At 41.0% G+C, this 25186-nt stretch overlaps 1 protein-coding gene across 1 annotated transcript; it reads right to left on the bottom strand.

The window, feature by feature from the left end:
- Positions 1-7893: 7893 nt before the first annotated feature.
- Positions 7894-23310, bottom strand: inka2 (inka box actin regulator 2). Its single transcript, XM_069691027.1, has 2 exons — positions 22860-23310; positions 7894-11193 (listed from the first exon to the last, which is right to left on the bottom strand). Exons 1-2 carry the CDS (start codon positions 22929-22931, stop codon positions 9913-9915), a joined length of 1353 nt encoding a protein of 450 aa, XP_069547128.1. The 5' UTR covers positions 22932-23310; the 3' UTR covers positions 7894-9912.
- Positions 23311-25186: the final 1876 nt, after the last annotated feature.

The following is a 25186-nucleotide window of genomic DNA, read 5'->3' on the forward strand; positions in this document are numbered from 1 at the left end:
AAAGTAAGATTACAAATGGGAGAAGGGGAGAAAAGTGTGAGCTACTTTAAAAAGAAGCCAGCAGAATAAGATGCTAATTCAATGCAAAACTCCAAATAGCAAAAATAAACAAGGGATATGTCAAAAATTAGAGGGGAAAATAAAAACATTTTTTCAGCTACGTAAGATATTCTGTTGCTTAAATTAATTATCAGATTGGTGTCACAAACAAACACATAAATTTGAGATAAATCACAAACAATGAACTGAATACCCTCCCACATCGGACTGATGTGCTACTTGTTTAAATGAATAACAAAAAGAGTGAAAAATCCACAATGAGAATATTATGTGAAGCAGTTTGAGTGTTTTTGGTTTCAGTGTGATTAAAACAATATGCAGAAATGGGAGTTGTGACCATGGCTGTGACCGGACACTCCCTCATGACACACTCTATACCCGCTGCAGCATTAATCAGAAAACGGAGCCTTGGATCTAAAGGCGGGTATTTAAACTTTCGCCCCACCGGATGCATCGCTACCCGCTGATCACTGTGACACACCTGAAAACACCTGCCGAGCTGCCTGAAGAAAAAAAAAAAAAAAAAAAAAAAAAAAAAAGGGAGCTAACATGTTGTTGTAAATCCAGCATCATCACCATCGAGTTGTGCAGAAAAAAAATTGTGTTTGCTGTCACCACTTCAGTCCGACGGTGGGAGTTTTTTTCCTGTGTGTTTCCTGCACGTGAGCTCTGGACGCTGCTTTACGTCACCAAGGTAAGAACAGCTGCTGATGTTGTATTGGTGATTTCTGCTGATTTGTGCGCTGATGTTGCTTGTATATTGATGCCGTGTTTGGTTTGGTATTGTGGATTTGTGTGTCTGATTTATCTGTTGGTTGTTATTTATGGCACATTGAGTTAAGATGCTCTGATGCTTCTGATTTGAAAAATTGATCTCTGAACCTCAGAAATGAAACCAGGTGAGAGGTTTTGGGAGAAAAGGTCTCTGGCGAAACTGCAGACAAACCAAAACTGCTGGTTTAATCTTAAATAGTGCTTTATGTTCATCATGGCAATGTAAAATCCTAATCTGTAACTAGCAACTCGATCTATAATATAAATAAAGTACTTTTACCTGGTTACTTTTTATTAGGTATACCGTAGTACACATTTCTTTGCACTTTATAGTAAGAACTGTAGATAAAAAGCATGATAATAGATTGTACCTTGATGGGTTTTTGTTGTGTTGCATCTAGCTGCTGTCTATCTGCTAGATTGCTGGGTCTAGATCCCTCTCAATCCACTAGACTGTGTGCTTCTCGCAATTGCTCGAAATGTTTTGTTAAATAATAGCTGGTATTTTATATCTGTCCGTCCATTTCTTTTGAACCCTAGTACCTAATAAATAATCCATACAGCAGATTGTTGTAAATGAAACACTGAAGGAGACGGCGCTTCCCCTTCTTCTTGCAGCACTCATCTTCAGCCTGGAAATGTTGGCTTTCTTGAAAAATACCTTCTTGCAATTTGACAGACATGGAGGAAACTGTGGGGACCCAGCTGGGAGAGTCTGTCTAATCCAGTTTGGAGGGACTGTTTCAAATGTCAGATATTAAAGATCAACTTCAGAACAAATGGCTGAAAAGAGTTGTGGAAAAAAACAACATGGAAAGATACTGTGATAACAGAAGTGGCTGCCACCGATGACTTATGCTGAGTAACAGGATGCGGCATTAAATAACTGTCTGTGGGTGTGGGTGTGTCAAATGGGAGATTTGTGTTTAATCTGGATTAATGATGATGAAGAGCCCCTATTGGTCTTTGGTCTGTGACTTAATGAAAGCGGGGACCCCCTGGGGTGATGTGTGTGTGTGTGTTATCTTTCGTATGTGTGTGCAGGAATGACAGGAATAGAGGGAGACATTAATAGAGCAACTGGTGAAGGAATGAGGCAGTGGGTATGCATGTGTGTGTGCAGTTCATCCATTGGTGTTTAAACGTGTGTGTGTGTGTGTGTGTGTGTGTGTGTGTGTGTGTGTGTGTGTGTGTGTGTGTGTGTGTGTGTGTATGTGTGTGTGTAAGAGAGAGTGCAAACAGCCACTTCATGAGAGAAACACCCTGCAGAGATAAGACTGGCTAAGTACAAGGCTCAATTATTCACTGTCTGAAGGTTTTAAGAGAACTGTGAAGGGATTGGAGCGGCTCGTTGAAAATTGATGCTTTTGTTGTTAAGGGGGTGGTGAAGTTTAAATGGCGGCCGCTGAGCCATTAGCAGGGGTCACCTCTAATCTCGGTGTACTCGGGTGATGTCGGTGGTGGAAGAGTCTTTGCCTCTGACTGCGGGGAGACCGCTGCCACGACTGGCAGGAGGAAACCAGCTCCTGTTTAATGGTAACGAACGATCTGACGCTCTTCAAGGAAAAAAAAAAGCTCCGTCCTGAGGCTCTGCAGGCGCTCCGATCTGAAATGGTAGCAATGAGATGATCTCCTAAATTATGGCTGAGGAGCAGTGAATGGAAGCAGCACTTAATGATATGTTGTGGTGCTGTCAGTGTGGGAGGTGGCAGGCTTCATGCTGCTTGTGTTGACAGAAATAGAACAAACAGAAATAAATTAATCGCCGCCTTTTCCCACCTTGTTACTGTGGCTGATGTGATGTTAGATGTGATTTCTTTTAGGGCTGCAGATAAAGAATCTGCTGATCATTTTTTTGATTAGTAGTTTAATGTTAAATAATTGCAATTAGACTTTTAATTCACTTTGATAGAGGATGAATTACTCTAAAAAAATAAATACATATTAATATTGATTATTGTCTTTTGACTGATCCATTCATCCACCACTTGTTCCAACCTTCTTTTTTTTTTTTAAATCACAGAAGAGATGGATTTCATTGTTAATTTATTGCTTTATTGATGGACCAAAACAATCAGTTAGTAGCCATAATGATTGTTGATTGGGTTTATTGATGAAACCACATTTCTGTGATGCTATTCTGTTGGGAGCATCTTAATAAGATTAAAACCAGGGGAAATAGACAAATATATTTTCCCTAGAAACCCTGCATATTCAGCAGCAGGATCACACCATCAGCATTTCTGATTTCACCCCCCAAGTAGGTTACTTTGGCAGGACTCAGCAAGAGTCAGACAGCCAAGAGCCCTGAAACAACAGCACCGACGGCACTTCTGCCAGTCTGTAAGAGCAACATCAGGCTGCATTTGTACACTTGAATTCCTCAGATTCAGAAAAGAGCGGCATGCAGTGAGGAGATCAAAGCATGGAAACATTCCTGTGTATTAGGTTCACCTGTCAGAGCACCTCAAGACATCAATCATGGCTTTAGAAGAGGGTGGTCTGCAGGGAGCTTCATGTTGCCGTCTGACCAAAAAATACATTCTGTCCTGTTGAAATATTCAGCATTTTGCTGGGATCAGACATCTAACTTCAGAGACGTTCGCGGAGAAGGCTGGAAAACAGTCTTACTGCAGTTAATCATATATGACAGTCAACGTGTGCATTTTGCTGACAAACTGCAGCTCCTAAAGATGTACTGTAGATTTATGGCACTACTACACATACAACTGACTGTGTTAGTGTAAATGACTAAAATGACATCTCTATGATATTGATTATTGTTGGTTAGGGCTGCACAGTATTTCAATAATAGCGTACATACTCTTTCAGCTGAGATGTGTCTTAATGATTTATTTTTTATTAACTTCACATTAAAGTAATTACAATTATTTACAAGAGTTTTTTTTTCTAAGTAAGGGCTGCAATTCATGGTCATTTTTTTTTTATCATCACTTAGTGATTAAATCTAAAAGATGCCAGTAATAATTCTCCAATGTGCTGTGTTGAAAGGGGTTGTTTTATTCAACCAACAATTAAAAAACCCATGAGATATTTAATTAATTCTCATATTTGGCAAAGACTAGCACAGAATTCTCACATATTGAGAAGCTGGGACGCGCAAACATTCAACATTTTTGGTTGAGAAATGACTGAAATGATTTATCAAATGTCAATAGTTGCCAATAGTTTTTCTGTTACTCATGGTTTCTGTCATATTGCAGCTTTGATGTAAATACCTTTCTCTAAAATGAAAATAGAATTCGAATGTACTTTTGCATGGAAGGTAAATTTGTGTCGACACTTCTCTGTACGCAGCTCTTGTTTTAAACCTACAGTAGCAATGTTGACCTGTGGGGAGTAACACGTGTTAATAACACTTTGACAAGTTCATACAACCCACTTAGCAGGAGAATCGACGTCTGCACAAACAATTTGCTGCTTTCTGTTTGATTTTCAGTAATATTTCCTGTATTTTAGCTGCATCGTCATATGTAATAAGCTCCTTATCCTTTATTCTTGCGCATTATTTTTGACAGGCGTGCTCGACGGACACGTTTAAAACTGTGCACATGAAAAAAATAAATAAATATGACCCTGTGTTCAAATGAAGATGGTGAGTGCTGGATTTTCTGAGGCGTTATGAATTCATTTTGTGTGTAATGCGGTCCCCCTTTCACCTTATTACAAGCTCAGGTTAATAATATTTGATGCAACATCATTTCCAGCCTGCGAAGTTCCACTTTGCGTGCATTAGCAGGGAAAGAGAGTGTGAGACTTATCTGAAGCGTTGCACAGCAAAGCAGACAGATGTTAAATCCTAAATAATTCGCCCTAGATTTAACTCTTACATTTATCTCTCTGCCAAATCTGTCTCTGCTTTGTGGCTTTAAGATGTAGTCTTTCATTTCCAAAAGTGTGTGTGTGTGTGTGTGTGTGTGGGGGGGGTGTTTACGTGTTACTACAAATGAGCTATGGTTTTGCTAGCTCGAGCATGTGTGATTGTGTGTATGAAGTGGTCTCGTGTTTCTTGTGGGAACCTGCAGAAAGCTGCGCTGAGTGACGATTCTGGACTTTTAGTTGCTGACTATTATAAAAAGTGAAACGTGAGCGCATTCCTGAGGGCCGAGGTAGAGCTGTGCGGCTACACAGCTGAGGGCTTATTGAAAGACGAGTGCTTAGCAGGAAATTAGCCTACAGTAGGATCCAGAGGGGTCGTAGAAACAAGCACGCACGCACGCACACACACACACACACACACACACACACACACACACACACACACACACACACACACACACACACACACACACACACACACACACACACACACACACACACACACACACACAAGTGCATGCTCATTCACTGCATTCCCCACTGACCTCCCTCCCCCCACTCATAAAATGATCCCTTTTTTCTTATGAACATCCCACATGTCCATTCATTATATTCAGGCAATAATTCACAGTCGGCTGCTGAATTGTAACATGACCCTGTTATTGTGTTCGGGCCTCGTGAACTCTGCAGACTCTCTGACTTGCAGAGTTGTACAACTGCGCTTCGGTCATGGGATTGTGTGCCCCAGATTTGGGGTGTGAGTAGATGTTGTGAGGCTGTGAGAGAGCGACAGCTGACTATCTGGGACCAGAGAGGAAGGGTGGGAGGAGGAGGAGGAGGAGGAGGAGGAGGAGGAGGAGGGGGAGGAGGGGGAGGAGGTGGTCAGACATTCAGCGTCCACTGCTGGGATCCCCGGGGAAACTGAGCCATAAGAGAAGGGGCTACAGTTGCAGCTGTTGTTACATGAACACCCCCGCCCCCTACACACACACACACACACAGATTATTATTATCCTTTTTTAATAAACCGGACATCTTTTTTAATCTGAAATGCTCACTGACCTGTTCATAGAACGTTATGTAAAGTTATAATGTGTCCTGGGAGGTGATTTTAAAGTTGAGGGAATAGTTATCAGAACATGCAGTATCTAGCACCAGTGTGTGTGTGTGTGTGTGTGTGTGTGTGTGTGTACATGTGGGGGTGGGGTGGGGTGGGGGGGGTTGCTTCCCTTTTACAGGTTTTAGGATATGACACCCTAATATCAGAGTATGAATGTATTGAATATTGGCAACGGCAACAGGACAGCTTCGTGTGGAGATCACAAAGTGTTTGGCCTTCTTATTTGAAGTTAAAGTTAATTTATTTCTTTAAAAGAATTTGTCTCCAAAGACTTTACACAGAAAATAATTGAGAGCTTTAACTAACCATTATTTTAATCGTTTAATATTCTGCACATTATTTTCTAGATTAAGCATTTGGGCTAAAAATAACTTCTCAGTTTAAATCCAAAAGAGACTCAGTTTAACCTCAGGGTAAAGAAAAGCATCAAATGATCAGATTTGAGCAAGTGGAAACCTGAAGTTTTTAAGTTTCTGGAACCAAAACATGTTTGACATTTCTTGCCAGCAAAAATGACCCAAACAATTAATTTACAAAATAGAAGATGAATATTCTGTTGATGCACTTCAATAAATGTGTTCAGGCACAGAATATCATGGTAGAATTATTTCTACTCTGAAGTGTAGACGTTTTACCAAAGCTCAGGACCTTCGCAGTCGGTATTACTTTCTTTCCTTGGACTAAGTGCTCAGGGCAGAAAGACGAACCGATTGATGTGGTTTGATGTGTATCATAAAAGGCATCTCTGGAATTGAGTGTCATGAAGTGCCTGTGATGAACCACAAGGCTGCAGAGTTCATGCTGTTTGTTTACTTATTAAAGACATGGATGGAGTAGTGGCACAGATTTAGAATCAGTTTAGAGCACAGTTGACGTTAAGGCTGTAAGTGACTTGCTGGCTTTGCCCTCAATGAACCTGTTAGTCATGCAGCAGCACTTTACTGTAGTGACGATGCTGAGAAGAGCAGAAACAAATCAGACTAAAAGCTTCAGCTGAAAGCAATGTTTCTGTTCTTTCACTTTATTTTTTTCTGATCGATCAGAAAACTATAAACTCCTTTAAAAATTAACTTAAATGAAAATGATTGTTTTAAACTAGTGATTAATAGAATTAGGCTACTTTGCAAAATATTAGGTCTGCAAAAATGCATGCGATCCAAGCAACCTCACCATATTTTGATACCAATCTCGGAACACATCAGCTATCGGTTTGACAACAGTTCAACATCTGGGGGTAACGGCTAACATTTTGTGGGACACAGATTAGCTGGCAGAAACTCTGACCAAGACTTCCTCTTTTTCGCACTAGTCATTATTTTCAGTCAGATTGGCAAAGACATGGCGTTTTTTTTGTCCGCTAAAAATTAAAAAATGCGACAACAAAGCTAATCAAAATTTAAATTCATTGTCAGTCCATAGCTGCCCAGCCTTGAAATTGCATTTATCCCTAAACGCTACTGGTACCAAAATCTTGTCCCGTTGCCTACAGATTCTGCATTAAAATGCAGTTTTCTGTTTTTTTATAGATTATTTGACACCAAACACTGTTATCATGTTCTGCAAAAGCTTTTAAAGGAAATGTTTGACATTTTGTAAATATGTGTATTCATTCATAACTCTCGCTTGTCTGGTTGTTTATTTAAGGCTACAACCAATAGCTATTTATCTTATCTTAGTTTATTTTAGCATGAAGATTAAAAATTTTGAGCAACAAACTCAAACATCAACATGTTGCGGTTTCACTTGAAGTGTATTATTTCACTTGATTCTGCAGTCCAAATTATTGATTCCAAACCAAATGTAACCATACATTACAAGAAGATCTTGGATTAATTGTTTTTACACACGTGAAGAGCCTTGTCATATGTTAATTGCTTTGAATATAATAATCTAACCAAATTATATGTGCAGATATCAGAAAAATATTGTTCTTGTCAGTAATATAATATGGACTGTATTGATATTGCCCAGGCATATTTACCAGGATGACATTTGTCTAATACTTGACGAAAGGCTTCAGCTCGACAGTAGATGTTTTATAAACAGATTTCACGGACTGATGCACAAAACCAGAGTCGAGACATGGAGTAAAATTTCTTTCTGAAAACAGATTTAATTTACAAAGAGTCAGTGACAGTTTTACAGTTCACGTGACACATAATCACTACTGAAGGTTCGCAGAACCCCGATGAAAAATATCAACAACGGTGCTGAAAATTACACTTCGACAGCTTTAATAGGAAGAAATAAACATTACATTTACATACACATACTGTGTGATATGACATCTCAGACTGCGCCTTATGGCACGCTGTCTCAGCAGAAACCGTCTGTGTGTGTTGGACCCTCTGAATGCGCAGTATGTATTGACCTGAATACTGAGACAACACCATATGGATCGACTGGCCAAGACACTCAAAAGATCTCCATGGCCTAATCCCTGCTGGCTAAGTTGATTGGTCTGCTATCATGTTTAAAACGGAGTGAAATGATCTGGTATTTTTTTTTTTTTTTTCACAATATGTTAGAGAATCAGATTGTCCTTGCATAACCAGTGGTCCTCTTTCAAAACGAAGCGTTTTGATTCCCAGCGGGCAGTTTCATCTGTAGTCCTGAGGGAGTATGTGAAGGAAGCTGTACTGCTTGAAATGAAAAACACTGAAACACTTTATTATGATACAAGAGAATAAATAGTGTCGGTCAAAGATGAACCCATCAGTTTGTGGTTTAAGTACAGGTGTTGTGGCATTGTTTACATGTTAGGAACTATTATTGTGACATTAATCTGTGCAGGATAATGACAATCATGCGATAGGATATTAAAGTAAATGCTTGTTATTGCTGCTGTTTGATTCATGACAAATATGTACAATATTCTGTACATTTTAGTCTGGTAACTTCATCCTGCCTTATGCATATTATGGTTCTTTACATCCACTCTCCGTTGTCTCATCTCTGTTAGAGCCCACTAACGTGTTCACCTGTGTGCATACAGTATGTAACGCTGTCGTCATCATCCAGTTTTGGGATTAAACGTTTTGCATCTTCTTCGAGCTTGTGGCAAACATGCTTTACATGATGTCCGGGTACCAGATGGCTGTCAGTTAGTCAGTACCCACGGTTGGCTTTGCCAGCTTTCCCACCCTTCTCTCTCGGCATGACAACCTAAGAGGACCTTCAGTTAACTCAACATTTGCCATGTCTGCATGGCAGAGAAGAAAAACGAGAGTTTCTAACATGACCGCAAGGACAACACTGCTAATTTACGAGGGACAAATCTCAAAGTTTAATGTGCAATCTTTGAACTAGTCATGCACCGTATTGCTGTTATGTCTTTCTAAGCAAGATAAGGTCAGGCAAGACTTCTCTATTCTACGTTTACAATTCCTTTTGAATGTGGCAGTGTCTCATTGTTTTCTCTTCTGTGTGACATTCATTCCCTGAGCAAGGTGAATGAGACGAGTTCAGTTAAACCTGAGTTTCCAAGGCGTCAAAATTCTTTTGGAAACAAAATGGAGCTTAGGTCTGTTTAGTGGCAGTGCGTTCAGTAACAGCTGTTTGTAGCAACACTTATAAAAACAGTAACCATGCAATTCAACAGTGGGTGTTACTATTCATAGATGCAAAGAAGTGAGATATGAGGGATATGTCCTGTAGCACAGAACTGGAAAAGTCTGATGTTTTTATAAAGAAATGCATTCATGGTGACATTCGGCGAAAGATGTCCTTTTGAAAGTACCGTCTTTTAAGACAACCAGACAAACCAGTCATACATGCACACGCGTGAATAGATTTGAATACAAAACTTGCAGCATAAATCCTAAAAAGAGTCCAACTCTGTCTCAGACACTCTCCAGCACTCGCTCATACACTCACAGCAAACGAGGTTTAGGTTTTCAGATTGTCAGACAAAATGTTGCCCTGATAATCTCTCAGTCGCAGGAGAAACATGATGTGGGTGTAAAGTTTTATCATTTCATTTTTGGACGATAACTGTATCCAAGCCTCTCATTCATGTATTCATTCACTCACTCCCCTCCATCGCAGCCAAAATCCCCCAGCACCTGTCACACACTCAATCTGGCATCACTGGCAGTCTGTTGGCCTGAGACTCCGTGTCAGACCCACACAGCTGTGTTGTAGTCAAACAAGGGGTGCATTTTCTCCAACCCAGTCTCTGGCTGCCTCCTGTCTAAATAAATCCCTGCAAATGGCTGCTGGTGGAACTGGGGGAAGTGTTGATGGTGTTGATGGTGGTTCCTCTCTGCCTCAGCTAAATGCAGACACGCCCTTCCTTTGCCCTGCTGTCCATTCGACCAGAACGGCAAATAAAAGCTGCCTTTTGAACCTTTAGGAACCAGTTTCTTCGGCCTTTTGAAGAGGTCGCCCTCTGGCAGCTCGGGAGCCATCCAGCCGGGCCTCTCCTTGAGCAGCTTGTCCCTGTCTGGTCGAACGCTGCGCAGGAACTTCTTGAAGATGTTTGTGGTGAGCGAGAACTTCTTGCAGATCTCCTGCGAGCGGGTGAGGCGCAGAGGGTGAGCCGGGGTGTCTGGTCTGTCCGCCCCACCGTCATCTGCCATTTCCTCTCGCCTCTTTCTTCTTCCCTCTTCTTCTCCTTCCTCCCTCTCCACCTCGGGCAGGTCCAGCCAGTTGCCTACGAGGTCTGCGAATACATTGTCGCCTAGCACTAAGGGCTGACGGTTACGGCTGCGGCTCATGAGTGAAGAAGTCCAGTCGCTGGCATCGTCTGTGCTGTCCTGGGAGTAGTCGCTATCCAAGGAGGGGCCCTCTTTGGAAAGGCTGTACAGGATCCCAGGCAGGTCCGTCGCCTGTGCATGACGGGGAGCCTGTGGTTGAGCATAGGGCTGTGGTGGAGGGTTTCCTACCGTTGGGCCGTAGAAGTCCACCTGAGGGGCAGTGTATCCTGACCACCGCCTGGGTATAGACTCAAGGTCGTTCTCGCTTCTTGCACTCCTTGCGCTTCTTCCACTTTGTTCGCTTTCACTGTCCAGGCTGGATGCAGAGGAAGATGAGGTTCCCAGGCTGCTTCTGTTTCGGGATGGACTATGGTCATCCAGACTGAAGGTGTTTCTGCTTTGCAAAGACGCACTTGGACTTGGACTTGGACTTGGCATTGGACTTGGGCTGGGCTCCTCGGGCATGTTTTTTTCAAAGCAGGACTTGTGATCCTTTCCTGAAGCTGAAGCTGAAGCTGCTGCAGCTAATGTGTCGGGAGGAGCGTTTGGAGCAGGATGTGGGATTCCTCTATTAATAGGGCGCCCCGAAATGTCGAGGCTCTCTAGCGCGGTCTGGACCTGAAGGAGCTTGAGTTCCTGGAGGGCTCCCATCATTGAATTCATCTGAGCGTGGAGGCCATCTCCAGCTTCTTTCATGCACAACTGCAGGAAGACAGAGAGCAATAAAGATGTGAGACAAAAATGACCTAGCTCATCCATCAGAGAATGATTTTCTCACTGCCCCCCTCCCACCCCCCTCATGTTCATCATTTATCCCCAGTGCACTAATTGCACACTGTCCAGTGACACTATCAGAAACATTAAATACATTAACAAATTAAAATCATAGTCATAGGTCTGTGTTCGGTTTCTGCCGGTTACACTCTGAGCTCTTCTCTTGTGGGTTTCAGGCTGAGCACCTTGTTTAATTATGTGGTCATGTGACCTAGTTTTGGATGACAGACCAGGGTCCCATATGGCCTGCGTATGAGAGAGGATCCAACCAGTGACAGCTGTAAAACAGACTGGCTTTCTGTTTTTTTCCGCCTCACTCTTCTCCTCATTCTGTTTCTATTTACTTTATGGTTCTTTCCATTTGTTTTTATCTCATATTTGCTTTCTCCTTCAAGCTCTTTGTATTTACTCGTACTTCCCTCCATGCAGCAGTAATCATACACTCTGCTTTCATCCGCCTCCTCTCTCTTTCTGTTCTTATCTGTTTGAGAGCCTGGGTCATGTGACCTTGGCCAACCGTCTTCTCCTGAAGGCAGATGGAAAGCCTGGAGGCAGCATCCTGTCCTGTGTCTTGACTTGTAGGCTAAAGTCACTGCACTCATTGACCCAGACTTTGAATCACTTTTTTTTTTTTTTTTTTTACTGTTGATACATCTTCTATTATTTTAAGAACATGCACACATTGGCAATGACAGCACCTGATTGGTGAGAAAACCTGCTGGTAGCCCTCCCCTGTTTTCAAACAAAAAGAAAAACATCTTTGGAAAGAAGCGAGAAAGCATGCAAGGAATTTAAAAAAAAAGTGTGCCAAGAGTCTGTGGGAAATGTTGGTGAGACACTTGCAGCACACACCTAAGTCAAACCGCCGGTTAAGATCAATGAGTTCAGCTGCAGGAAATAACTGCTAACTTTCACCTAAACATACAGTGAATTGATTTATATTTAAAATAAAATAGATTGCAGCTGTGAGAACAAATGGCAGGTTGATATCAATTCTTTAGCATTAAAAATACTCTGAAAATCATCTTTAAACCGACAGACTTGCAGCCCATTCTACAAACCAATTAGTACACATCTTCCATTATAAAAACCCACACCCTACCTTCTGAAACCTCTCACAAAGCAGCAGGTATAGATATCCCTGTCTTGTCTCTCTGTTGTTCTTAGTCGGCACCTCTGACGGCTTGTCACTGTCTCTCACCTTTCAAACGGATCAGTCTATATGTATCTCTCCAACGGAGGGCTACCGCTGGGGCTGACATCCAATCAGCGCTGCCCGTCTAGACTATAATCCTCCAAACTCCATGGGGGAGGGAGGGAGGGCGGGTGGGGTGGGGGGTGGCGGGGTGGTCACTCGGGCAGAAACGGACTGACAATGAGAGGAGCGAGAGGGGATGCGGCGAGTGAGAGGGCCGGTGAGAGTCAGCAGCATGAGCAGGGATGGTGAGGAGGGGAGGGAGAGAGGTGGTTTATGGGGATGGGATCACTCGCCATATGTTTAGATGTTGAAGAGAAAACTGTTGATGTATTCAATTATGGATGACAACATAAGAACACATGAGGGGTGTGGGTGTGGGGGGTGGGAATATAGGTGCAACAACACCAGGCTGTGATACTTAATCTTGGGGGAGCAGTGATTGTGTTGACCCCGGGTGGGAAAAGTAGCTGCGTGGGACAACTGACAGTACAGCATCATAAACCAAGAGACAAATAAGCACCGTGAGAGAAGGGAATGTGGCTTCTCTGGGAAAATGTACAAATGCAATAGATAGCAAACATTCTTGGACCACTTTAGATTAATAAAGTCAAGTCAAGCCATGAATAAATGGAAAAAATATTATAAAAAAAGAGAATAAAATGTGTGATATATCTATACTTTAGGATTGTTGGGCCCCCATTCTGAAGTTAGATGTTGACTGTTTTAGTCAGGATAACATTGCTGCTCTGGGGTTGGCAGTCAGTCTGTTGGTTGCGTTGTTGTCACACTACAATACATATCGACAACGATTGGATGCCATGAAATGTTGCACGGACATTCATGGTTCCCAAAAGATGAAGCCTACTGACTTCGTTAAACTCTGGCTTTTCCTCGAGCCACCACGAGATTAACACTGTTGTTTTTTGGTGAAATGTCACAGCAACGACTGGATGGATTGCCATGAAATCTAGTACAGACATTCATGCTCTTCACAACATAAAGTTAATCACTTGTAGTGCTATCATCATTTCAAAATTCAAATATATCCAGGTTTATAACCAAACATATCCAAAACTAATGACATTCCCTCAGATGTACGTTGTCCAGTGATAATAGCGAATGTTAGCATTCTAGCAGGTTAAGGTAAGTGACGCCTACTGAACATCAGTATGTTGTCATTGACAGCATTTTAGCATGTGACATGCATCTGAAAGCATCGCTGTGCCTTTTAAAGCTTCACAGAGCTGCAGCAACCCTCGGGGATTAATAAAGTAACTACCTAACCTAACCTAACCTAACCTAACCTAACCTAACCTAACCTAACCTAACCTAACCCTGTAGACACTTCACCCCACTATGGTTTCTTCATGTCCTCAGGATTTTAAATTGGTCTGTGTGAAGTAAATTTTGTCATCTTGATCAAGTCTGTGATTGGCAAGTTTGCCGAATGCACACAGAAATGTAGACGTTGGTTTCATGCACTGTATCCATGTCATGACATTTGTACTGTGTTCCACTTCTTTAGCCCCATTCTTATTGGTTGCACTTGCATTTTTATTTGTCTGTGCTGGAGTATTATGAGTGTTTTTGTCTTTTTCTGGAATAGATAAATGATATTTGACTTTACAAAACTTTTTTAAAAGATGAACACTTTCCAACATAATATCTGCAACCTGTAATTAATTTAATTACAGATCATTCTGACAATTATTTAATCACCAAATTCATAGAATATGCCATCACTTTTTCTCTCAACCCAAGAAAACGTATTTATATGCGACACTAAAAAGAAAAGCTGAAAGCTGTTTTATTGAGTTTCCATTCACTGTCTAAATCTTTAAGGGGCTGTGGTATACGCTCAAACGTGCTTACACGTTAACCTTACCTTTATGCTTATGTACTTTACTATTAACATTAAACATCTGAGTTAAAAAAAAAAAACAACCTGCTCGTCACTGACATAAGGCTGAGTAGGTGCACGGAGGCGTCACTAACCTCTGAGATCAGATAATAAGCCTATCAATGCACATGCTGGGAACAAAAGCCTCTGAGCCTCCCCTGGCTCACTGAATTAGGCGGTGAAGGTATGTGTAATTAGCACAATCGGGTTGTCTCTTGTCTCTGTGTCTTCCACATATGGCTGACTTCATTAGATGTAATTGTCTGTGTCCTGGGAGAGGCTGGGAAAGAGCCCATAATTATGGTTTACTTTCCTCCACATCAAAGGTCAACAAGACTGAAGACAAGATGACATTCAGAGTTATGTATTGTTGTTGCATCTTCAGTGGCAGACATGCGGCTTCAGTAAAGTTGATGCAGGGATCTGATGAAGGATTACCGCACTCTTAGCTGCCAGGGAAATCTGGACCTCTTAAATGTCTTAAATTTGTTGAAATATAATCTCCAAAGCAGACGATTCTCATGCAGTGTAAAGGAGGCGTACCTGTTTGCACATGACAACCAAAAACTCCGTAGTTAAACACTGGCATGCAACTTTTCCATTAAACTAAAAATGCAGGCACTCCCCACAGTTATTTAAGAACAGAGTTGTTTACTGGCATTTCTATTCTAAGGGTGATATTAATAATTCATATTGTGCTCTGGGGAACAAACAGAGGAGCAGTATTAAACTAAACCCTATTATTCTACCTTTACCATGCCAACTAACTCCAGGCGCTCCACCACTGCCATTTCAAGCCTGAAATTTGTGGCCCAAATATGTCAGCCTTTTCAACCTTCATTCTGGGATTCTGCTCAGGATGCTAAAAGCGACGTTAAAATAATGTCCTGTGGCACTTTCTAGTTTAGACGCAGATGTTGCAGAAGTCTTGAAATGTCTCACTTTTCCAACGTGTGAATCAGCTGAAGGCCTAATTAGGACCAAGACACATAAAACGCAGATCTGACAGGACCGCCACAAGTACCTTAAGGTCTTAAGCAGAAAAATGGAGATGAGAAACAATGTCTGTTTAATCTAATTTAATAAAAGAACTGGGATGAAATTGGGGCTGCAGGGAATCGCTGTACAGCTCGGAGACACTTGCATCATTAACGCAGTCTTGCGAAGTTTGTTTAAATCTTCCTCTGAGTATTTCAGCCATTTAATCCATCAAGTGTGTATTTCTATAAAGAGATCATTTTGAAAAAGCAAGCCAAGTGAAAATCTACTGAAAGAATGAAAGACAAACAGAGACTATCCAGAGTCTCCACTCCTTCACCCACCCCCACTTTTTCTTCTGGCTGGAGTGATGCCAGCCAAGCAGACATAATTGCCAATCAAATGCTGAATGCTTCACAGTTTAAGAACAAAGGCTGGCACTCTTGAATTAATGCTGAATGGGGGCTTATTAAAAAGTTCTGGGCATTTTAATTTAAAAAAAAAGAAAAGGTGATTGGTGATTCTTTATATTAGATCCTCATGTCAAGATCCATCTACTGTGCAAATGCACCCAGACACCATTTAATAAGCATGCAAGTGAATGAAATACCACAAAGTATGAATAAATCAATGCTCGTCCTTTGCTGTCTGTTGAAATCGAGTTCTTTGCTGTCATCGTGGTCTTGATATTGCATTCAATGGCTATGGAGGGAAAATATATTCACTGTGTAAACACTGAGCTCACACATCCGCATTTGTCCAGACTTGCCTCATTTGACTGAAGCGAGTATTTTTTTTTTTATGCCGTGTATAGGGTTGCATGTTGTACACACTGCCATACTTAAACTGGATTATTAGGTGAAAAATAAACACGCAAATGAGAAATTCAAAACAAAACATGGCTCTATCCTGGCTCTAAAAAGCAAGCTATTCACTGTTGTTGTTTGTTTGTTACTGGCTAGAGGGGGAGGGAACAGTGGAGCCAAGGTTATCAGACCCAAAAGGTCTTCCTGTTTGGATGTAGCTGGCCAGCAGCAGATATAGTGTGCTCCACCCTCCTCCACCCCTAATTAAAAATGAATGGTGGGCTGTGTGGGTCAAGGACAGGAATGGGGTCTCTGTCCTGGGGATACAGAGAGAGTCTCTGTGGCTGAACCGCTGTGGATGGCCCTGAGGTCATGATGAAGAGAGCAATAAAACTGTGCAACATTCACCGAAAGAAATACATTACTGTGCACGCGGCAATGAATGTCTCTTTGATGAGAAAAGGTTATACGGTGACTCAGTTAGGTCCAAATGACCTCAGGGTCCCATTCAGGAGAGCAAGAAGTGTGAATGATGGTCAACAAAGGAATATCGGACACAAATGTGTCTTTATGATGTCATGACAAACTGGTTGTTAAGAGTGGAAGGCCACATTTTTGACTAGAATTTTTTTACTTTCACTATTCAATATGATGCTTACGCTCTTGCTTGTCTAACATCTAATGGATCCTCACAGGAGATAGGGTTTAAAGGGTTAGTTCACCCAAGTTGACAGGCATAGGTAGATATAACTCGGAGCATTGCTTTTTTAATGATTCTGAGGAACTATGGATGACAATTAGTGACTTTTTCTTCAATGTCCTGTGCCAACACATACATGGTTAAAGGTTAAATTAATTTAAAAAGAAAATAAACAGTCATTTTTCTCTTGAGGGTACTTTTGGTCATCCACTTTTTGTGGGAGCTACTTTCTACTGAAAACATAGTTCCTCTGAAGACAAATGAATGCCTGTCCTGTGGTGTCTTCTGAGTATTTAGTTCACTGGAAAGAGATTGTGCTGATGGATTTTTTATTTTTAGAAATGTAGCATTTCAACAGTGTGAACACAACAAAGGACTTTACATTCACCTCCATGTTATTGGGGTACCAGCCAGAATGTCTCAAAAAGTAGGCAAATTTCATAATTATCTGCAAGCCTGAAGGGCCCCTTTAAACCAAATCAATTTAGACCAAATCTACTACTGTTTCAAGGACCTGCTGCCCAGAAAAGCCTCCCTAACAGCCTTTTCAGAGATGGGAGGTGGTTTAATAGCTTGTTTCCTGGAAAAGCTCATTTGTGCCATCACAAATGCTGCTGCTGTGGGAGACACGGGATGATTAGGACCCATATCATCATCTTTGGTAGATGATATTTGTAGACCGTCTGAGACCCAATCTGTTGTCTTCCTGGCGGGAAATCTCCACTGGAAGCGGTAATCATTACAGAGATGCTTGATAGTGCAGCGGTTGACGTCAGCACCTTGCGTGTGTGTGGGCAGTGAAAGTGGTCTTGTAATTCTCCATGCTCTTTTAACATCAAAAGGAGTCTAAAATCAAACGAGCATTTCTTGTGTAAAATGGATGGGATTGCTCAGAGCTGTAATGAGGAATGGATTTATTTTTTGTGGCAGCATTATAAGAAAATTGTAGAACTTCTAATGTTATCAAATTCATGTTACTGTATGTGCCGCTTATGTGCAACTGCATTGCATTGTTAAATACAAAATATTTGGGAAGTTGAAATATGTGGTGTTATAAATACAGTGATAGTAAATAGATCTCATCCGAACTCATTAATATTCCTGTATTTTTATATTTTATACAATGGATGAAATGTCTATGATATGTAATGACCACTGTAATGTAAAAGGGGACGTAGAGAATTATCCTCTAAATCTGCCGTTTTCTCGAGCCTTATGGAACATTTCTGTCGCCTGGTATTACCCACGTTCACGTTGTGAGTATATGGGCCTGGCAATGTTCCATTGGGGATTGTTTGTGGTTGTTGCATCCGAATGGGTGTCGACCTCTGGCTCATTTTGAAACCATCGGAGTAGCTTTTAACCAATCGGCATTGACCACCATATGACGTTTGTGTGTCGAATCTCACCAAGCTGTGAACAGCTGGGACGCTCCCCCAATGTAAGCAGAGAAACGGCATGATGGGAAATGACCATTGCAGACTTTGTAAACCAGATAGAATGTTACAAAGGGCGTAGTTCTTACTCCAGCTTTAATACTTTGATATATGCTGACGTGGTAGCCGCCATTGCTGGAACTACATTTGAAACGATCAACTTAAATGTCAATTTAATACGATCAGAGCCAGGCCAGTCTTTTAGCTCATTATTTTGGTCTGCTCCACAACTTTACTGTTGTAGTCCACGCTCACTATTCTCAATGATTAGTTTCAGGCACAGCAGGCAGCGTTTTTCACCACAAAAGCTTGGATAAACCTACTATACCAACAACAAACAAAGTTGTTGACTAGCTGAGGAAATGGAAAAGCATTTAACAGCTAAAAAGACAGTTAATTCCTGCATCATGAAGATAAAAGGAGAGTGAATACTGGACCTAATTTAATCTGAAACAAAACTCTTAAATGTGTTTGCTGGATGTGTGAATAAGCAACAATTAAGTCAGTATTGTGTTTATACTGCTGCTCCCACATGGATAATCTTTTTTAAAAATAAATTATTGTTGATTTATTGTGTCATACAGCACTCCTTCTATTTTAGCCACAGACAAAGCAATAATGTAAGACAAACATGTAATTTGAAGGCCCCAAAGACAGCAATATAGCACACAGAATATTGACCTTAGCTTCGGTGAGAGCTGTACCCATGAGAAATAATCCACATATTTTTCTTTCAGTGAAGATAAACAGAGGAGAGGAGGGACTTGATCTTACATTAGTGAGATTGAATGTGCGGTCATAGCAGCAGCATAATTAATCACTCAGCTGTCTCAAGAAAGAAAAAAATCTGAAATAAATCTGATGTAGTGGGCAGTGATTTCATTTTCCATTCTGTGAACCATGCAAAAGTAGTTTACATGCGCAGGCCTACAGCGATAAACAGGCTTTGTTAAAGGTTTGTGGTTCCATTTTAAACACAATGATCACCCACGCAAACCCCACAGCTGCCACTAAAAGGTAGGCCAATTTTAGCTGAGGGGAAGGAAGGCCAGCTTGGAGAACAAGAGCCAGGAGGGAGATGCAAAACAAACGAGCTTAAAGTTAAACCACTGCCCCGCTTTGTGCACAGTTTTCTGATCCAACGCCCAAAAGGTAACAAAGAACATGGAACTTTCCAGAAGGCACTATAGGTTTGGCACTTTGGTCTGTATTTCTCTCAGATTTCATGACTTTATGTTTGCTGGCTTTGGTGTTGAATTCCAAGATGACAGTCATATTAGAAATTTGCCTCAGGTGTGAAAGGGATAAAGCAGCGTGATGCATGTGAAATCATCTTCAGCTGCAATGATATCAAAAGCTCCAATTTATGTTTTAGTGTCTGAAATTACGCTGTTAAGCAGGTGTGAACCCTACATTTAGACAACGTGAGTCAAAGGCATGTCAGTCTTTGTATTTTCAACTCCAAGTAGGCAGGAAGGGCTTATGTTGTCTTTTTCATGACTCTTTGTCTGTCTGCTGCACGAATAATGAGTCATACATGAACTTAGAAATATTTCATTGTTGCCATCATATCCCCAGGTTTTCTATGGAGTCTTGTGGTGCTTTTTTAAAATAAAAAAAATTAGGTTGACAGTCTGTTTTCAGTTACAGTAACATAAGTAAAAAGATGAAAAGTGATGATACAATCCTTACTTGAAAACCAATCTGTAAGATTTGAGTTTTAATGTCTTTGGTGTGCTGGATATGGTCAGCAGTGAGGAGAAATAGCCCCAGGCCTTGTCAGGTCGAGGGTCAAATGTTCGGGCGTGACCTGACTGTGCCCCCACACAGAGTCACACCCCCGACCCCTGACATGGTGCTCACACTTTCGTATGACACCCTTCTTCTTTTGGAGCTGACTTGGGCTTAAGTTCTTGGGTTTCAGCGTGTCTATAGTGTGGAGCATTGAGTTCACAGTTGTAACTTACGTGACTTTTACACAGACGTTGAATGCCACGCTTTATATTGCTACGGACGCTGCAAACTTTTCCAGCTTTATAGGGACTTTTATTTAGTAGTATGAGGATTGCATATTAGTGGAAAGATTTAAAGGACCATACCTGTGTATTTGACAGTTTCATCTACTTCTCAGAACATCATGCACATATACAATTTTTGATATTACATTACATTTTTAAATGCATGCCTTTTTTTCAACCTGCTTTTGACTTTTTCCATTTATTTCCATACAATATGACACAGTCAGCTGACTCTTAAACTTAACCAGGTTGCAGACGTCATACAACAGGCTTTTGTGCTCATTAAAGGTTCTTTTTAAGGTTCACTTAAAGGGAGACTTCAGCATTTTTCAACCTTTCCCATTTTGCCAAGGATCCCAAAACGTATCTGGGTTTGGGATCCTGTCCAAAATGTTGTCAGACAATTACAATATAAGAACACTGTGAGCTTGCCAGTTGTAAAAACAAGCACTTCCAGTGGGCATACATTGATGGGATGCATTTGCCGTAAAGTATTACATAGCAGCCTGTTCTGTGGCTGCTGGCTGAAAGCGCTCTCGCTCAGTACTGGACCAATTTCAGAAATTGTTCTTACCATTAGTCACTTGGAGCCCAAATGGTGGCAAAATAGGGTCCAGATTGAAAAATGCCCTTTAAGAATGAGGATGTCATCTTCATTTGAAGAGATGGAAAACCAGAAAAAATATAGAAAACTGCCCACAAAAAGGCTGACACAGCTGTGCGCGTTGTTACAGGTCAGCTTACAGAAAAAGCAACTTGGCATATTTTCTTTGACCCATGTGATAAATGTAAACTCCACCTTGACATTACTACAGCAGTGGGATGGATACGTTGCTTCATGCAGGTTGGTTTGTGCAAAAAAAATAACCCCTCCCAGCAGAAAATGGCTGAAATGGACAGTCAATAATGGCTATTCTGTCTGATTATCAGGCTACTTCTAATTGCTTGAGTTGTCAAGTCTGTACTATTTTTTGTTAAAGTTACATTATATGGTGTTTATAATGCAATGAAGTCAATTACATACAATATATGGAGACTTGATGTTGAATGACATGGAAGATACAGTTGAACAATTCTTCAGAATCAACTCGTGCAGCACAGAAATGGATGCCACATGGTTTGTAGGATGGTTGATTTAAGGTACATGCAATTTTCAGCAAATGGTCCGAAATATGCAAAGCAACTGGTATGGTCCTTTTGCACAAACCAACCTGCATAAAACTACATCTACGTCCTCAGAGCCTCAGAGCCTTAGAGTCAGAGGAGATTTTGAAGAGCTACTTGACTCTGCATCGCAGCTGTGATTCGGTTGTTACGTTTGTGATCTCGGTGTTGCAGATGGAGCCAGTTTACCACTCTTCAGTGAGCACTGGATGAAAATCAGTCACAGTGGAAAGAAAAGTGACAACCTTGGCCTAGGCATGCATCAATTTCTGAACAACAGATTGTATCCCACATGGCCCCATGCAGGGGGAGACTGCCTCGGCTTTTTAACCGGCATCTGCTCTCTGTTCTCCTGTTTGATCCTGGGCATGGCATGGCATTTTTTCTATTATGTTACCAAACTGCGATGTGGCAGCTATAACACAACATGTCCTTCTGCCATCAATGTCAACTCCCCAAAAATCTCAAGTGCCACTTCACAAGACGCGTGGCTAATTTGGAGCAGCGAATCAAGAAGTCCCAGAGCAGATTATGTTGCAAAACACGCAGCTATACAAGGCCTTTTTGTGGGCCGGTGGCTGGACAGAAAGAAAAAAGGAAATCGGTGTCTGCTTTGAAGATGATTCCAAATGAAATCTTTTGCCAGTTAAGGCTCCTTTTGAAAATGGGTCTACAGTGTGTCACTGCCAGATGATTTCGGGCATTAGGGTCCAGTTTACAGATTTCTTTTTCTTTCCCTTTCAAAGGAAGCAACACATTTGTTTATTGAATGACATGAAGATATCAAATAGAGGAGTCTGACTCTTTCATTTAGGGCATGAAAATGTGATGAAACTCATTGTGACTGCCAATTTTCACTCACTCCCCTGTGACACGGAGAGCTTACAGCAGTCTGTTGCAACAATTTACGACAACACACGGAGAATATTGTGGATCTTACATCTTTTTCTTTTATGAGCCTTCCACCCACCACAGAGTAAGAACAGTCCTCTTTATAAGAGGAAAAAGAAGAACTGTCTTGAGCTCATTAAGCTTAAAGCATCTGTCCCAGATGCTTGGACAGAGAGGAGGGATGCGTACACATGCCTCTGGTGTGCTTAGAGCTTAGAGCCCACACAGATTAATGTGATTTAAAAAGATACACATGCACTGGCAGCTGAAAACTAAAAGCCAGTAAATGAGAGTTAGAAATGCAGAAATGTGTCAGGAAACCAGTGACAAAAACAACATTTATTTTTTTAAATAATTTTTTTATAAGAAAATAAATTAGATTTGTGTTTTAAGCGTTTACATTTGCACATTACAAATGTTTAAATTAACGTGAATAACGTATAAAAACGTCCTTCAGTGCTCCCTGCTATAATAGCAGGAGTAGTAGATACAACAGAACCTACCAGTTCTTGCTTCAGTCGTCTCAGACACGCATCCATGTTCCTGCTTTCTGGTTTGGAGAGCTGCTGTTCCATTTTTATTATTTTTGCTTTAATAAAAGGATTTCAGATGAACCGCTTCGCCAGTCACCGCTGGAGCATGACTATGAAGGCTTTCTCCTGGGCACCCAAATGAAAACAGCGCTCTCGTAAAGAGACGAAAACAATTTGCAATTGGAGATACGCAAATCCTGTTGAGGAATGCGCGCGCGGCTCGTAATGAAGCGAATTCTGTGATTAAAAGAAAAAAACAAAAACAAAAAAAAACAACAACAAAAAACTCCCGATAACGGAAATGTGTTTACTCCAAAAAATGATAATGAGGTCCTTCTTGTGGTTGAACCAGGACACTCGGTCCGTGTCTCCTCCTCAGCTGCTTGGCTGCTGTTAGACTGAGTGTGTGTTGCTCAGTCTGTTTTCCTCCCTCTGCTATTTTCCCATTCATGAGGAGCGCTTACGTTGCCCATCCAATTTCCTCCAATGAGTGAGCCTCTCGGGGCAGACTATCTCATTTAAACTGATAAAACCGGGAGCCATCATTTATTATAGCCGCGTAGATTTGTCCACAGCAGCTTTAATGATTTCACAGAGCTATCAAGAGAAAGACAAAAACATCTGGAAATGTTTGAATAAAGGCTGAAAGATAAGATAGTTTGGACTGTTGATAGAGCATGAAAATCAAAATATCTGTCCCATAACAGAGACAGAGTAATAGCCACTATTGCAGCACACTGAACTAAAAGAGGAAGTTAAAGGAGGATGTGTCTAAAAGAAACCATATGTGTCATGCAAGGAGCCATAGGGACAATTTCCTGGCCACCTTCACTGCAGCCAGAGAGGAAACACCTGAGCCAGGGGCTTTTGTGTGACTTGGAAGTGATTCCTTATTAGCATAAGGGAAGGAAGAATTGCATTTACAAGGCAGCTATTCTGGAAGTTGTTTATCACTCTCTCCCTCACAGTATCACAAATCATTGTGCCATTAGAAGGAAACCAAACTCAGGAAAATTAGTGGAAACTATTTGAATAGTTAATACAACTGCAATTACATTAAGGAAAATATTATTATGTCCTGCTGTCTTTATGTCCCCACTACCTGAAAGCCGAACACGGTGCAGGATGTCAAATTTCTATCCTTTTAAATTGATCGATTTTAAACTTTCTAGAACCTGAAATCTGTCATTGAATGTCTGGTCAGATGTGTTATTACAGTTAAATAGTTCCTTATTTCATACAAAAGGATTCCAATTTTATCTGGGTAAAGTTTTTCAAAGTTAAGTATTGTATTCACACTACTATCCAAAAATGGTGAGAGGTGCAGTAGCTATGTGGCGTTACTGTGGTTATATTACACTACAAACACAAGCAAATCAGACTCTAATCTATTGTGTAGATTAGTAGTGTTCATCCAGTTCCTCAGTCTGTCAAGGGAAGAGCCAGGAAGCTTGGTGCCTTCTGACCTGCTTTTTGTCCTCTGAAAGTTTTAGTAGTGGGCCTGATGCTGGTGATGCATCCCAGATGGACTGATGCAAAGAGGGGAAGAGAAGGAAGTAGATCAGAGGCCACTTCCAAAAGCAATGAAATGGGAAAAATTAATAAATCATCTGAGCATGACTCAACTTCTGAGAGAGAAGAAGAGCGTTAACCCACTTGTATGTTTTATTCTCTTATCCTTTATACATTTTCAAAGTCTGGAAACGATGATAGTCTTCCTCTGTGTTGTCATGGTCGAATTATAACCGTTTCTGTTTTATGTCATTTCGACTGCAACTTAAGAACTTCTTTTATTGCTCTGATTTATTGCAATTTATGATGATACAAAAAGGAGCAAATATATACATTTAAGAAGCTGAACTGCTATTATAAAGGCTTTTAAAAACATTCTCAATCATTTTCTCAGCAATGGATTCTTACAAGAACGGTCTTTTCTGACATTTGGGAGGTTGTTAGTTTTGTTGTCAGTCAAATCTGAGCAAACTGCACCCTTACAAGCGGATTAACTTTTGAATTAAAAGTCAAATTTTTGAGTTTCTAAAAAATAGGACTCTGAAATTGAATTGCTGCAAACCATTTTCTGTGCAGTACACAGAAAATGAAAAAGTTCAGAAATTCAATCTGCACTGAATGCTTGAAGACACAAACGCCTCTCAAATAAGTGACGTTTTCAAAGAGCTCCTCTGAGAGTGAGTGGGCTGTATATATCTGGACTGGTACGATTACATGTGGGTCTATTTAATGTCAAGCAGGCTGCCTCATGATTCACATGATACAGTTTCATCCCAAATGGGACC

Source organism: Brachyistius frenatus, unplaced genomic scaffold (assembly GCF_029030835.1).
Source record: "Brachyistius frenatus isolate BFR_SWC_R1_liver_20210118 unplaced genomic scaffold, ASM2903083v1 Contig_10, whole genome shotgun sequence".
NCBI lineage: Eukaryota > Metazoa > Chordata > Actinopteri > Embiotocidae > Brachyistius > Brachyistius frenatus.

Coding starts and splice junctions, on each gene's coding strand:
- inka2 (XM_069691027.1), bottom strand. CDS start 22,931: ATGGAACAGCAGCTCTCCAAACCAGAAAGCAGGAACATGGATGCGTGT. Junction 11,194..22,859: donor GACGACTGAAGCAAGAACTG/GTAGGTTCTGTT, acceptor GTCTTCCTGCAG/TTGTGCATGAAAGAAGCTGG.